At 39.9% G+C, this 16,209-nt stretch overlaps 1 protein-coding gene across 7 annotated transcripts in view; it reads right to left on the bottom strand.

Moving 5' to 3' along the window:
* LOC114143663 (SH3 and multiple ankyrin repeat domains protein 2) overlaps positions 1 to 16,209 on the bottom strand; it is a 187,670-nt gene that overhangs the window by 91,485 nt on the left and 79,976 nt on the right. For all 7 annotated transcript variants that reach the window (XM_028015920.1, XM_028015922.1, XM_028015924.1 and 4 more), the window contains exons 7-10: positions 13,938 to 14,089; positions 12,633 to 12,800; positions 10,713 to 10,829; positions 5,658 to 5,735 (exon numbers count right to left, since the gene is read on the bottom strand). In XM_028015920.1, the coding sequence (XP_027871721.1) occupies positions 5,658 to 5,735; positions 10,713 to 10,829; positions 12,633 to 12,800; positions 13,938 to 14,089 (515 nt within the window). The remainder of the gene's footprint in view (positions 1 to 5,657; positions 5,736 to 10,712; positions 10,830 to 12,632; positions 12,801 to 13,937; positions 14,090 to 16,209) is intronic.

Genomic DNA, 16,209 nt, shown 5'->3' with positions numbered 1-16,209 from the left:
CCACCTTCTGCTTGGGGTATCTGGCAGTTTTGGCTGGAAATGATGCATCTTCCATTTTAGAAATGCAAATCAAACTCAAATACTCATAATATTCACAATATCCATAATGTCCATGGGACATCTTGTTTTTAGTGTAAAGCCTTAACAGCTTCATCCAAGACATTTTAAATCAAAGTGTTTTGTTTCCATCCAACAGTCCAACACTGTTATGTTCAGAACCCTCCAAAAGTATTAAAAGGGACTTATTATGCTTTCTTTTAAAGAGGTTAGGAAAAGTTTACAGGCTATAAAAACATGTTTATTATATATTTTTTAAACAAAATCATTCTTAGATAATGACATTTCAGTCTGATCAGTTCTGCCCATTTTCAGAATGAGCGCTGTCACTTTTATGTAAATCAGTATTGGTGGCCACGCCCCCAAATCTGTTTACACCCACACATATACATGTGAAAATGGCTGCATATTGATGAGCAGCTACACAACAGCACAGGTTTTTGAAATGACTCGTTTTCCAGACACCAAGAAAAAAATAAACTGCCAGAGAACGACAGGATGGGATTTTGTTTGTGCTTTAACTGTTTCTAGAAGCTATAAAGACCCAAACGGAAAAACAAAAATGTGCAAAATGTGAATGTTAGGTCCTACAGACTTTAAAGGGCTGCACAGAAAATAAAGTCACTTCCTTTCACAATGTCTCAAATTTATTTGAGTCTTAAAATATGACTGAAATATGAACCTTTTTAATAAGTAGACAATTTCAAACCACTGCAAGTTTTCAGAATCTTTACTTAAAGCCCCTTCGCTTTAAGTTAATTAGATTTATTTTGAATCTTTGTTGTCTAACTCGCATTTGTAACTGGAGTTAATTAGATTTTTCCTTAAAGAGCTCATAACTGTCACATTTGTTTCAAACACGTCTAGAGAGCCGATTTTGAACAAAGGAAAACACGTTTTTCTCAGTTTAAAGCTGCTTTTCTTTAATCGTTTAACGTATTTTCGCCATGATAGGTAGTTAATTTGTGTGTTTGAGCCTCTTTCTGTTGTTTTGTTGAGGTATGGCAGTGTGGGTGGGAATGTGTGTTCGAGCTCTCTGTCTAGATGTATTCCTGTTTAGAGTTATGTAATGTTTCTGCTCTGATATTCAGGATTTTTCAGAATGCAAATAAAACTGAGATGAAGCATCTCATCATGCATTTAAAGAGGATGACCTTTAAATGCGTTCAAATTTATTGGTGCAGCGGCTTGAACCCAATTTATTCCACCGTGTTGTGTTTTCTAATTCCAATGATATTTAATTACTTCTGACCTGTTTTATCGATGTCACCTGATCTCTTGTCTGCCGTTTTATTCCTACAAACATTTAGTTCATTTTTTTCTGCACTGTAAACTCACGAGATCAACAGATTAAACGTGCTTTGGAAATGTAAAAGCTACGAGAACTGAATCAAATCAACTATGAAGGTGAAACTGGAACAACATCAGTAATTCCCATCAATCTGTGGAACATTTTAAGACCATCTGAACTCCATCATTCTGCAGAGAGGAAAGGTTGAAGGAAAACAAGCAGCAGGATGTCTGGCAGCACAAACACCTGAAGCACGGTGGTGGAGGGATGATGATGTGGGCTGGTTTTCACTCATTCAGCGGGTTTTGACCTCCATCAGTCAGACAGATGAAATTTGGTCCTAACTGGGTCATCAACAAGACAATGATCCCGCTAGAATGGCCTAGTCAAATTCCATACGTCAAACTAAACGAAAACTTATCTGAACTACAGGGAAGCTGGAAAGAATCTGGGATCTTTAGTGTTTTTCTAAATGAGGTCAAAGTTCAAAGCTTGATCATGTTTATCATATCCTAAAGTGGAACCATAAAACTTTAGAAACCACTTCAACAGTCTGAAAATCTAAAATACATTAAACCTTTTACCATGGATGTTAAGCAAACCACATGAAAATGTTTCCTAAAGTTTTTAAAATTAACTAACAAGAAAATAATGAATAAATAGACCTGGACATGAGCCTGAGCGTATCGTTCTCTGAGCTGCAGGACAGTCACAGCTTTTAAAACTCCTGAAGCTCAGATTCCTCTGGTCTTTACCTGTTTCAGCTTCCTGCTCTTCCATCTGTAAAACAGGCATAAACTTGTTGGATTCCGCTCTGGGCTTCGTGTGTAGGAGGAGAGTGCAACAATGATAAAGATAGTAAGTGCAAGAGAGCGATTTTTTTCCTCCACTCAACAACAAGTGAGAGTCCAACATGTTTAGTGGCTGCTTGATGTTCAGCCGCTGAGCCTGCTGTCAGGAAAATAACGGCTGTTTGTTTCGCTTCTGCAACAGATTTCTACTTGGCCGCCCCAGTTAAGCTGAACGTCCTCAGCTGAGGGACAGCAGCTGCTGGGTCTTATTGTCACCAATCTTTGCGCTTTTGTAGGGAAGGAAATCATCTCGCTATCAAAGAAAATGGCTTTGCTTTAAAAAGCAGTGCAGTGATAAAAGAAAAGTGTTGCATAATACTTAATAATAACCACTTTGACTTACCAATAGATACAGTTATGTGAAAAATTTGAGAGAAATTCCAACAACTAAACTATGAGCCCACAGAATAAGGTGTAGATGGTGTTGGGCACCGCTAACTGAAATGTTAATGCTAAAGCATGACACCAACATGGCATTTAGCAGAAAATAATGCTAAAGCGCTAAATATAACCATGCTAATGCCAACCACGTCTCAATAATTTCGTGAGTAAATTTGTCATTGCACACCTACCTGTACGGTTTGCGCTTCAAGAAATTATTACAAAACTCATCTGGAAAACATTATCTAGACACTAGATGCTCTAAACATCTTCATTATTACCAAAAACACTCGCATTAGCCAAAAAATTAGCTCCGCTGCTTCTTATTAGCAGAAGTGTGTCCATCACTATCTACTGACATGTATATGTTTGGGTTATAGAATTTCTGATTCAGATTTCTAAGACTAAAACTGATCTGAGTCAATATTCAGTTTCAGAGATCCAGAAAGAAATCCAAACCAAATCACACAAACTGACCCACATCAGGGCTCACCATCAGAACCTCTTCTTGACTCAGCAAAGCCAAGAAACATGTTTAACAGCTGTGAGAAGACCGAAAGGACTGAACCCATAACCAAACCAAACCCAATTTAAGTTCTGCTGTTAGGTCCCGGACGAGCCCCCAAATTGTTACGTTCTGAGATGATAAGCAGACAAGCCTGACACAAGCGTCACACCAAGGGGGGCATCCTGACATCAGCGGGCATATTTACACTAGAGCAGCAAAATTTATCTGCATTAACACATCAGCATTGGTTCGATAAGTAAAACTGGCCTGATATGAAGAACTGATGTTTATTTCCATCTTTTTGCTGTTTGTGTTTCTGGGCTGGGGTCATGTGGTATTTGTTTGGTCATGTGACTGACAGTGAAGGGTTAATATCAGCAGTGTCCTTGTCTTTTCCCACAGTTATAAGTGTATGGAAATATATATAGTACATGTACTGTAGTTTTAGTAAAATGCATCCCTGATTATCACCAAACTATACAACCAGTTTAAAGCTGTTTACGTTTCCTCTAAAGTGTCAAACCTCACAGAATCATGAAAACTTATTGTTTTTTTCTAGATTTTGTTCAGTGCATTATTTTCACAGAAATCAAGCTCCAGGGAAACGGCTAAATTTAAGCCTCAGCTGTAGTCAGACTCTGACTAACAGTGATGTGATTTCAGTTCATCCCGTCCTCCCTCTCTCTGTGAAACGCTCCAGCTAATGAAACGCTCCACTGGAGTGGATGTGGAGGACCTCGAGGACCCCGTGGGACTGCCTTTCGTAAATGCCTGCCTGGATAAGGCTCTTTTGTAACTTAGGCGTAGGTTATGAGTCAAACATATCAGTTGGAACTTAGTGCTTTGCAGGATTTTCCCCTCAGAAAACATGGACATGATAGCAGCAGCAGTGCAGGTTCACTGTCCGTAAGGAGAAATCCTCAGTTTGGATCACAGATGTTAGATTAGACTCTTACAGGATGATAGCATGAAGTAAAATCACTCCGATTTTAACGCATTCACAAAACAAAACCAAAATGTTAAACATCAAATCTTTCATTTTAAGCACAAAAAACCTTTTTTTTTTTTTTTACCCCTCCAGGGGGCCTTTTGTGGCTCTAGTGTCCCTTATATGATAGCAGGCTGACAGGAAACAGGGAAGGAGAGGGGGGAAGACATGCGGCAAATATCGTCGGGTCCGGGAGTCGAACCCGCGACGGCCGCGTCGAGGACTCAAGGCCTCCAAATACGGGTCGCGCTAACCACTACGCCACCACGGCACGCCCCAAAAAACCTTTTATCTCTATTCCTGCTGAAACTTTTTATTACAGATTTAGCACAGCTTAACTGGAAATAACACTTCCAAACATGTGAAAACTGCAGGAAACGTTTTTCAGGCAGCTGACCACATCAGGTTTTCATGATTCTGCGATTGAGGAAATTCACACATTTTTCATAAAAATGATGGAAATCATTGGGTGTATGTGACTGCTAACTCCCACCTGCAGGTGGCAGTATCTCTCACTTTTACTACACCACTGCCTCAGTGGTACTGGATATGCCGAGTAACAAAAATCAAGCTAATTTCTTTATGTCCAGTCTGTCTGCTTATTTTCATATCTTTTTGCTTCTACGTATAGATTTTGAAAGGGAAACGAGGAAAAAATATTGAAAAATTCCTTGCAGATATTTCTGACGTAGTTTCACAAAATCAGTGATTTTGATTGTAAAATTTCAGAAAGACAAAGATGAAATTCTGGAGGGACTGCAAAATGTTCACTTCCTTGCCAACATAATCACTACCACCATGAAGAGATGATTCATGTTGTTCACTTCATCTGTCTGTGGTCATAATGTTATGCCTGACCCTCACCCTCAGCCCAGGGAAACTCTGCTTTGGTTGCAATCATCTCCCATTTTCTTAAAATCTAATTTGAAATAGCAGCATCAGTGCTTCTATTTTGGTTTTGTAATTTCTGAAATAAACGTCAGATTTGTGACAGAGTGACACCAGCACAGCAGACAACCAGGTACTGATCTGTAGGGGAAAGTTGAGCTACATTTTCTACAGAAACGTAATTTGTCCTAAACATCTGTCTGCAGTAAAAAGAACATTTAATGTTTTCAGAAATAATTAGAGTGACTCATGAACACGCCCTGAGCATCACAAACATTCATGCACACACATTAAACTTTGTCGTGTTCATGTTTCATATTAGTGCACGGTGCGTTAGCTCTAAATCAGATATTTTCACGCTATTTCAATAAATTCAAGTGCATCAGAATCGTCCTTTCTGCGCCCGACTGAAACGAATCCCAGAAAGACGGTGGGCATTTCACGCGCACTCACTGCTCTCCTCCAAGACTTTAATTACAACATTTCCATTATTGGCCAAGAAATCGTTTGCATCCTTGGTTGAAACTGACCTTGGCTGTTTTCCCACTGTTGCCATGGCAACAAATGAGATGAGGAGAATGTGCTTCTTCTAAAAATGTTTTCCCCACACTCTCAAAGCTGCAATAAATCACCAAGAATTGGCTAAAAATAGCAGCAATTACTTTTATTTATTTATTTATATTTCACCGGTACCTGAAATGGAGTCTGGCTGTTGTAGTTCTTCACTTCCTTGTCGGCTCCACGGACCAGCAGCACTCTGGCACAGTTATCCTGAGAGGGAGAAAAGAAAAGAACATGAAGTAAAACGAACCAGAAAACATCCTAAAGATCCGATTCCTTTAAGTTCTCCTACTTTGTTCTGGAAGAACGGTGATTATCTTCCAGTGACAGAGTTTTCCAAGGAGCCAGAGGAGCAGGAACGGGTAAGAGTGTTCAAACGTCTAAACGTGTCATTACTACGTGAGAGGCAGCAGGAGCATGTACGACCTGCACCAGGAGTGGAGCTTCTTCTGCTTCAAGTGAATCTGTTGCTCCACTCCGACAGGAAGAGGCAGCGCGGGGAAGAGAGAGAAGAAGAGCGCTGGAGCGAGCTGAGGGGTTTGAATCTGCTGCACAACTCGCCCACAATGTGCTGCACCACGCATGCACCGCGCACACATACATGAATATAAATACTTTTTTTAGAGCCACAATGAGCTGTGGAGAGTTGGCAGGAGAATCACAAACTGAAGCACAGCCATGATCTGAGCAGAGCAGTCAGCTCCTTCCATACGTTCTGCCATGAGACGCTTCCCTTCTCATTTAAAACCAGATCCTCCGGGTTATTTTTACCCGTTCACCTGGACCGCAGCCAATCCTCCAACACGCTGTCCTTTCTCCTCAGAAACGCTCAGAAACAAGGCTGCAAATGTGGAATCAAACGGGAGAAAGCTGTGTTTGTAAAATTAATTAAAAGGGGAGCAGAAACAAAGATGGAGGGAACTGAGTGAGAAAGGTCAGAGCAGAAAGGTTCACGATTCTCCATGGATGCCATGGAAACGCCTCCTGGGTTGATGGGCGTCACTTTTAATTTCCTGTTTTCTGTCAGGAAAAAAACTTTAAAAATGATTCGATTCACCAACGAGTTCCAGGTAAAAAAAAAACTAAAGTAATATCACCCAATGGTTCAGTTAGGAGCCTCAAACAGAAAGGGAAGGTCTGTTACAGAGATACCCAGCTGGAGTTAGGTCTGGACTTTAACTAGGCCATTCTAACCCATGAAGCTGCTTCGCTCTGGCTGCATGTTCAGGATGGTTGTCCTGCTAAAAGGTGAAGCTGAACCCCATTCTCAGGCCTTCTGCAGCCTTTCATCAATCTAGGAAGGGTTCAAAGGTCATCTAGACTCCATTTGGACAACATTTCTCGTCTTTCCAGTAGTGGACGTCCCAGCAGATCCAGTCAGGGTCAGCGTGTGCAATGTTCAGAGAAATGACCAAAAACACCAAAAGCTCAGAAACCACTGGCCTCAGCGAGCAGGTCAAAGGTCATGAAAGGACAGTTTGAAAAAGACTGAACAAAACAAGATAATGGCTGAAAACAAACTTAAACAGAACAACAAAAAAAGATTTGCGTAACAAAGTCCTTCAGTCAGATGAGCCAGAAACGAGACGTTTGACCTGAAAACAGAATAAATCGACAGCAGCTCTTCATGTCAGCCGGTCAGGACGGCGGCGCAGCGCTGATGATGGACCAGGGAAACCTACTGGTTTTAGTTTTTAAATCTCAGAAATTGTTGTTTATATTTCTCATTTAAAAAGACAAAACTAAAAAAAGTGAGATGGAAAAATGTGTTTTTCATCTTGTTGCCCAATATCTGTTCACATATAGATATTCTATTAACAAGCCAAAACATCACTTTTACATTCTTAAACATTCATGTTTGAGGTTTATTAATACTTTGGATTAACTGACAGACAGATGGTGATTAATAAAAATAATCACAGTGTGGATTAACAGATTTACCTAAAATCAACAAAACTCTCCTCAGTCCAGCTTTATATTTTTATCAAGTTGCATAGTGACTGTTAAAATTACAGTTAAGCCTTTATGACTGACCAGCAGGAGATTTAAACCAATATTATATTTTTACTCTCTACTGGTTTTCTTGGCACCAGAAATATTTTAAGTTGCTGAGATTTAAACGCACCAGAGGGAATCGTTTCTTTAAAAGCCAAACTGAGAGCAGCGAGTTAAACGCTCTCTGATGAGCTGCAGCACAAACGATGCTGACCTGCAGCCAGAGGCTTCAAAGACCAGCTTCCTTCAAGTCAAGTGGCGTTTGGAGTGGGTTACAGGGACTCCTTCACAGCTTGGTGTGAAAGTCTGACCAGTTCCTCACGAGAGGAAGATAACCGCCTCAAAACGACATTTATCCTACATCTGACCTGAAGACTTGGATTTTTCATCTGGAAAGATTCACAGACACCAAAGTCTGTCTGGGAAAAGACAGAGTTTGGTGTCAAAAGTAACAAAAAAAAATTAATATTCTGATCACATCTTCAGAGAAATGCTGACTCTGTGTTCCCAGAAACAGGAAATCAGGGTTGAAAGTATGTTTGTTTGCAAATAATCTGATGAATGAACTGCTTTAAACAGTTTCTTTATTTTCCTTTAATATCCTGTGGAGCTCTTTGTCCTTTGTGTGTGAATGAGCCTCATATGAGCCAGTCGGCTCAGAGGAGTAACTGTTTATCATAACCCATCAAATTTGTTTCCACCATATAAAAACATCAATTACTTGTTGGGTTTCTTATTAGAGGTTAGATTTTAAAAGATGACAACATATCTAGATTTGCTTTTATTTCTGAATAATTAAAGGCTGATGGATTCTTTCCGTCATCTCAGCTTCACACACAACTTTTACTTCCTGGAAACTCGTAGCAAAACCAGCTTAATGGATTAAATGAACAGGAGCTTATAATGTGTGGGTGGTCATTATAGGAGTTATACTTTCATATAAAGATTAGCATACGATATAAAGCAGAGCGCTCTTTACATTGAACTGTTCACGGCAATTAGAGGGAGACCCAGCAACACGACTTTCCTCCTGGGATCGGCTGAACTGCACCGCCTGAAACATCTGAGCATCAGAAATATTAGCAGGGACGATAAATAATTCGTCTCCTGGGAAAAGAAACACAGCAGAAAGAAAGGAAGCTGAGCTCAATGAGTTAAAGCTCTGAACTCTGCGGTTTCATTTCGGTTCTGGTAGAAGTCATGGCTGCTGGTCCTGTGAGTGGAGCTCAGGTGTTTCAGAACAGGAAGGTCGCAGGTCGTCTCCATGACGGTTCCTGCAAAGACTGAGGAGTCTGATCTTCATCGGTGAAGTTAATCTCTACAGGGCCGTTTAAAAGTTACAGTCAAAAATGATCAGCATCACTTTATCCTGTCATAAGAGGGAAAAATGGAGGCTCATTTTCTGAAGTCATATTTTTTAACCTGGTTATTCATTCATTTCTAAATTCCAGCTTCAAACTAAATATCTTATTAGCAAGACAAATATTAAAACTAACCAAAAATATTCACAGACTGAATAATTACATCTGAGCTAAAAATTTACCTAACATGTAAATTCACTTGCCGATAAGTGGAAGAGGACTGTCAAAATAAAAGCTGGGTCTTGCGGCCCACCATTTAAATGAATATAAAATATAAATTCTTCACCATCGTTTTCTAGATCAAAATGTAATATTTTGTTTGCCATCTAAATGTCTGTCTTCAGGTAACGACCTGAAACAGAATCAAGTAACAAAAAGTGAATTTGATGCTTTTCTGTTAAAATATTCAGTTTATTGAGTTAATTATCTAAATATGTGAACAGAAGCAGAAATAAATCCAGCTGTGGTAAAAAAAAAACCAACTGTTTATATCAGCAAAGACAACAGGATGAATAAAACGGATGAATGTGTGAATGATGTCATGAAGGCCAAACCGAACCCAGAACAAGTTTCTGTTAAACAACAGGGGTCATAGGTCGGCTCAGCGGTCCATCCAAAGGCCAGACGGAAACATTTAACATTTAACTCTTATTGGGAATAATTCACTTTGAAGGATTATACCGTGAAATAACGAGCAGTCAGCATCTTACCAGCAGCAGTGGAACTTTGTGGGTTTTAATTAAGAATATGGATCAGAAATCTAAATTTGATCAAAAGTTTTGGTCTGAATACGAAATGATAGCGGACAAAAACGTACAAATGCAACAGCCTTCAAATAAAAAAGGGAAATTTCTTATACTGAAATATTAATTTATATTCAGAAATCGTGTCAAAGTAAAACTAAAGAATCAATCTGGATTTGTTCATGTTTCCGGGTCAAAAAACTTTATTCATATATTTAATTTCCCACCATTTTCTACTGAAATCTGTATGATTTAGTAAATTCTATTATTAGAGCTGAAATGTTTCTAGTCACCAGGGAAACAGAGCGACGGCGCAAGAAGCTCGTTTTATTTAAAGAGCAGGAAAAGGGAGTTTTATTTCCTAAACATTTGTGGATGTGTTACATGAGAAAATGTATTTTTCTTTTAATGATTAATAAAGCTGATCAGGCTGGAAAAGTTTGTGATAATGAAAGTTTAGTTTTTACTGAAAACACTGAATATTTCCTAACATTCTGCATCAAATCCAGGATTTTACCTTCATGTCACTGAAAACTACTCTTTCCAGCATAAACGTTTACGATTGGTGGCGACAGGAAACCCGAGTGTCTGTCGGCTCACCTGGTCGTTGTTTTTATCGCTCACCTGGTTGTTTTTGTTTTGCTCACCTGGTTGTTGTTTTTTTGCTCACCTGGTTGTTTTTGTTTTGCTCACCTGGTTGTTGTTTTTTTGCTCACCTGGTTGTTTTTGTTTTGCTCACCTGGTTGTTGTTTTTTTGCTCACCTGGTTGTTTTTATTTCGTTTTTATCGCTCACCTGGTTGTTTTTGTTTTGCTCACCTGGTTGTTGTTTTTTTGCTCACCTGGTTGTTTTTGTTTTGCTCACCTGGTTGTTGTTTTTTTGCTCACCTGGTTGTTTTTGTTTTGCTCACCTGGTTGTTGTTTTTTTGCTCACCTGGTTGTTTTTATTTCGTTTTTATCGCTCACCTGGTTGTTTTTGTTTTGCTCACCTGGTTGTTGTTTTTTTGCTCACCTGGTTGTTTTTGTTTTGCTCACCTGGTTGTTGTTTTTTTGCTCACCTGGTTGTTTTTATTTCGTTTTTATTGCTCACCTGGTTGTAGAGGGCGCAGATGTGCAGGGCGGTGTTCCCCGAGGCGTTCTGGGCGCTCATCAGCGCTCTGTAGAACAGCAGATGCTCCAGATGCTGCACATGGCCGTGGCGGCAGGCCTGCACCCACACACACACACACACACACAGCGGTGAGAGGATCCCTGCAGTGTGGCGCCTTCACCACTAGATGTCAGTGTGGTGCAGAGGAGGAGAAGTGAAGCGGAGGAGCAGCAGGTAGCCTCAGTTTGAACCCGGGAGCAAAAAGACGGAGGAAAGGAAGTTAAAGAGAATCAAACTTGATATAAAAATCTAACAGAGTCACAGAGAGAAACTCATCTGTCCAGATGTTTATGAAATACATTTGTCTTTAAAGAAAATCCTGAATGTGTAGACTTTCTGACCTTTGAACTTGTTTGGTCTGTATTTGCCCCTCTCCAAAAAACTCTTTATCAAATTCATAATTCAAACTGAAATAGAAACTGAATTTAATTCTTCTCTATGGAGCCTCATGAATATTTCTGTATTTGAGAAAAACATTTCAACCTGAGTATCACATTTTGATTTCAACTTCCAGAAAAAAGTCAAAGTAAAACGTTTCCTGTTTGACTGTAATTTAATTTGGTTCTGTTAAACACATATATACATATTTTTTTATTCCATATAAATGGTAAAAAACCAAAACAACTGACAGATATTAATGATCTCAGCTTCACAATAAATCTTGAATGTAATAAAAATATCTTATAGATATCAGCAGGATCAGAGAAAAAAGAGGTAAAACAAACGATCTGCATCCAGCCTGAATGCTTTATTATACTTATATATTTTTTTTAAAAAGAATCAAATAGAAATAACCTCATATGTTACAGGAAGTCCTGGGTAACCAGTTTAATTCTCTGAAATGATTTTAGTGTTTTGTTTCCATCGGGGCTTTCTGCGTCTGTTTACACTTCTAAAGCTAAATATCACTTTATAACCTTTTTATAAAACAAAGTGCTTCAGCTGCAAATCACAGAGGAGGTGAAAAGCAAGCAGACTTTAAAATGCACTGACGCATTGTGCAGACATTAAAAATGGATGTTGCTTATGTTGCAGGAAAAGTCATTAAGCCTGCAAACATAAGCAATATAAAAACAGCCGAGTTGCTGCTTGTTGTTGAGCTGATCGGTCGTCATGGCGAATATGTCAGAGGTCTGGGAGATGAAACTCCTCCATCTGAATTATACATCATATTTTCATCATCAGTAAACTTATGAACATTTAAAAACAAAACAGACATGAATGAAACATAAACTGTTAAAATCCTGCATGATGTTGCAAGAGAAATGAACTTTTCCTCTCAGCAGAAAGTCTTTTCTGAGTGGAAAAACGTTGTTTTTCAGTTGAGGAGAAACATTTTCGCTGAATATGAAAGTGAAGTGAACGAAGCGACAGCAGCTTCTTCTTATCAGCTCTGAAACGGGAGGCTGAGATTTTACAGCCTGACCGGGAGGGAGATAAGCAATCTGATGAATCCGAAGGCCAGAGCACACACACGTGTCCGTGTGTGTGGGTGGGCGTGCGGGGGTTCATCCGCGCCCACACACACACACCCACACACACATGCAGCTATCTTTGCGGGGACTTTCCATTGACTTCCATTCATTTCTACAGCCTAAACCCTTACCCTTAACCTAACCCTAACCATTACATACATAACCCCAACCAACCAAAACTCAAATCACACCTTAGTCCTAAATCTGACCTCTGACCCAAAAACAGCGTTTCCCCTTGTGTGGACCAGACTTCGGTCCCACAGGGAGAAGGGTCCCCACAACGTAGTATATGTCAGGAAAATGGTCCCTACAAGGTATTAGAAACAAACGCATGTGTGTGTGTGTGTGTGTGTGTGTGTGTGTGTGTGTGTGTGTGTGTGTGTACCTGGTGGACCTCGTGCCAGCCGTTCTCGTCCTGGCAGCAGACGGAGGCATGCTGGCTGAGCAGCAGCTCGCAGCAGCCGGGGTCTCCGCCCGTCACCACGCTGTGGTAGAGCGGCGTCAGGCCGCGGCTGTCCTTATAGTCTGGAGACGCTCCCAGCTCCAGCAGCGTCTGGATCCACAACCACAACATTCACATGTTTTATCACATCACTCACCTGGAAACACATCAACTGTGTTTTAGAAGTTTGTTCTAGTAACTGTTCTCTCCAGAAAACGTAATTTTCCACATAGAAAAACACAAAACATCCCAGATTTTCTCTCCGTCTGCATCAAAGTGAATATTGAACCAAACTTTATCTCTAGTTTGGCTAAAACTTTCTGAGGGAGTTTAATAATTCTGCAGTTCAACAACTTTTATCACATAAAACAGAAGAAAAACAGCCTGAGTGATACTCTGCAGGCCACAGTTCTGTCCTGATGGTTGATTAAGCATTAACATAAATTTAACCTCCTGGTTTATGACATTTTTAATAAAAGTTTAAAGTCAGAAAAATCTAAACTGCTTCTGTTGTTTCATGAAACAAAAACTCCTTAGAAAGAAATGACTAAAACAATCAGAGCTTCCAAAATAAGAGTGAAAATAAATGTCCTGTTATTTGGGCCCGTTTATAAAGTTACACTCAAAAATCAGCAGCTAGAATTTGGTTATTTAGGTCATAAGAGGAGAAAATGGGTTTCATTTTTTCAGTCATTATATTGTGTCTTTAAAAACATAACAGTTTAAACTGTGGGACTAAAATATATTTCTATTCTAGTCTAAATATTTTGCAAAATAATAAAAGTTAAGTTGATAAACAAATTAAGCAAACTCAATATTGAGTTTTCTGGCTCAATGTTACATTTTTACATGATTAAAAATTCATTCAAATATTTAAAAAAAAAACTAAATTGCTAGCTTTAAGCTAAATATGTAAATGTTCATTTTAATATTTAAATTATTTATCTAAATATTTTTTTACAACTAAATATTACAAACTGTGTTTAATTTGGAACTAAATATTTAGCCAACATTTAGTTTTGCAGTTAATTTGGAGCAACCGGCTCCCTGCATGTCTATTCATAAAATCCACTGTGACATTTCAAAACGATTCGTTTGTTTTCAGGGAAAACAGGAAAGTTTCTCATCTCACTGATCCATCAGGAGAAAAACCTGCTAAGACGATGTGAGAGCCGAGCAGCTCCAGGCAGACGGAGCGTCTGAATGATGCTTTCAAATCTTTGGAGCAGGAAGAGGGAGTTTCCTCACCATGAGGATGAGCTGGTTCTTGGCGCGTGCGGCTTTGTGAAGGGAAGTCAGGCCGTCCTTGGCCCTGAAGTCCAGATGAGCTCCTCCGTTCCTCAGAACCTTGATCATCTCCACGCCGTTGTCCAGCTGGGCCGCCGCCGTCAGCGGGCTCTCTGGAGGAAAAACACCATTCAGGAGGGAAATCCACTTCCTGCAGCTTTCAGCACACAGACGGTAAAACGTTTGTTTTCTTAAGCTCAACATGGGAGACGAGTTTACAGCTGCTCCAAAACTCCTGGGAGGAAGAGAGCGATCGGAACCACAGGAGAAAACTCCGTTCAGTTCAGCACCAAACGCTCAGGTAAAACAAGACGCACAGCGATCCTGGAAACGAGAAGCTGCCGCTGAGGAACCTGAGGATTTAAACGAGGGTTCAGGCGGAGCAGCGAGCAGCAAAAACCAAAAACTAAAGGAAAAACTCAAGCAGAATGAAAAGGTTCCAGTGGATCCTCTCAGTTCCCTCTGAAGTATTCAAAGCTTTCATTTTAAATCTCTTCCAACTTTTTGGGATTAGGAGGAAAATAAATCTAAAATTGAATATTATCTTTAAATATTAATTTCCTCTGAACACAATGAAGAGCAAAACTAAAACTAAAAAACTAAACAAACCAAAACATGGAAAACAAAATTAAAGTAAAAAACACAAAACATGACTGGATTATAAAACCAGTTTATCACTGAACTGGTCCATCAGTGAACTGGTCCATCAGTGAACTGGTTTATCAGTGAACTGGTTTATCAGTGAACTGGTCCATCAGTGAACTGGTCCATCAATGAACTGGTCCATCAGTGAACTGGTCCATCAGTGAACTGGTCTATCAGTGAACTGGTTTATCAGTGAACTGGTCCATCAGTGAACTGGTCCATCAATGAACTGGTCCATCAGTGAACTGGTCCATCAGTGAACTGGTCTATCAGTGAACTGGTTTATCAGTGAACTGGTTTATCAGTGAACTGGTCCATCAGTGAACTGGTCTATCAGTGAACTGGTCCATCAGTGAACTGGTTTATCAGTGAACTGGTCTATCAGTGAACTGGTTTATCAGTGAACTGGTCCATCACTGAACTGGTCTATCAGTGAACTGGTTTATCAGTGAACTGGTCCATCACTGAACTGGTTTATCAGTGAACTGGTCCATCAGTGAACTGGTCCATCAGTGAACTGGTCCATCAGTGAACTGGTTTATCAGTGAACTGGTTTATCAGTGAACTGGTCCATCAGTGAACTGGTCCATCAATGAACTGGTCCATCAGTGAACTGGTCTATCAGTGAACTGGTTTATCAGTGAACTGGTCCATCAGTGAACTGGTCCATCAATGAACTGGTCCATCAGTGAACTGGTCTATCAGTGAACTGGTTTATCAGTGAACTGGTCCATCAGTGAACTGGTCCATCAGTGAACTGGTCTATCAGTGAACTGGTTTATCAGTGAACTGGTCCATCAGTGAACTGGTCCATCAATGAACTGGTCCATCAGTGAACTGGTCCATCAGTGAACTGGTCTATCAGTGAACTGGTTTATCAGTGAACTGGTTTATCAGTGAACTGGTCCATCAGTGAACTGGTCTATCAGTGAACTGGTCCATCAGTGAACTGGTTTATCAGTGAACTGGTCTATCAGTGAACTGGTTTATCAGTGAACTGGTCCATCACTGAACTGGTCTATCAGTGAACTGGTTTATCAGTGAACTGGTCCATCACTGAACTGGTTTATCAGTGAACTGGTCCATCAGTGAACTGGTCCATCAGTGAACTGGTCTATCAATGAACTGGTTTATCAGTGAACTGGTCCATCAGTGAACTGGTTTATCAGTGAACTGGTCCATCGGTGAACTGGTCTATCAATGAACTGGTTTATCAGTGAACTGGTCCATCAGTGAACTGGTCCATCAGTGAACTGGTCCATCAGTGAACTGGTCCATCAGTGAACTGGTCTATCAATGAACTAGTCTATCAGTGAACTGGTCCATCAGTGAACTGGTTCAGGCAGCATGAATGACATGGAGACTCTCCTGTTCAGAGTTGGAGGTTCTGCTCAGATCGAAGGAAGAACCTAAAATATGAACAGTTCGGACCACAGGAGGTACGGGAAGCCACAAGTGCCACAATTCAATAACTTAAAAAGTGCCAAAAATTAAAGCATCACATTATGTTAAATAAATGATAACTTTATTATTTAAATATTTAGTAATTATTTCATTATGTATTTTTCCACTGGAGTCATTTGATGAG

Source organism: Xiphophorus couchianus, chromosome 4 (genome assembly GCF_001444195.1).
Source record: "Xiphophorus couchianus chromosome 4, X_couchianus-1.0, whole genome shotgun sequence".
NCBI classification, from domain to species: domain Eukaryota; kingdom Metazoa; phylum Chordata; class Actinopteri; order Cyprinodontiformes; family Poeciliidae; genus Xiphophorus; species Xiphophorus couchianus.
The sequence above is the reverse complement of the archived record's forward strand: the minus strand, read 5'-3'. Positions and strand labels throughout refer to the sequence as shown.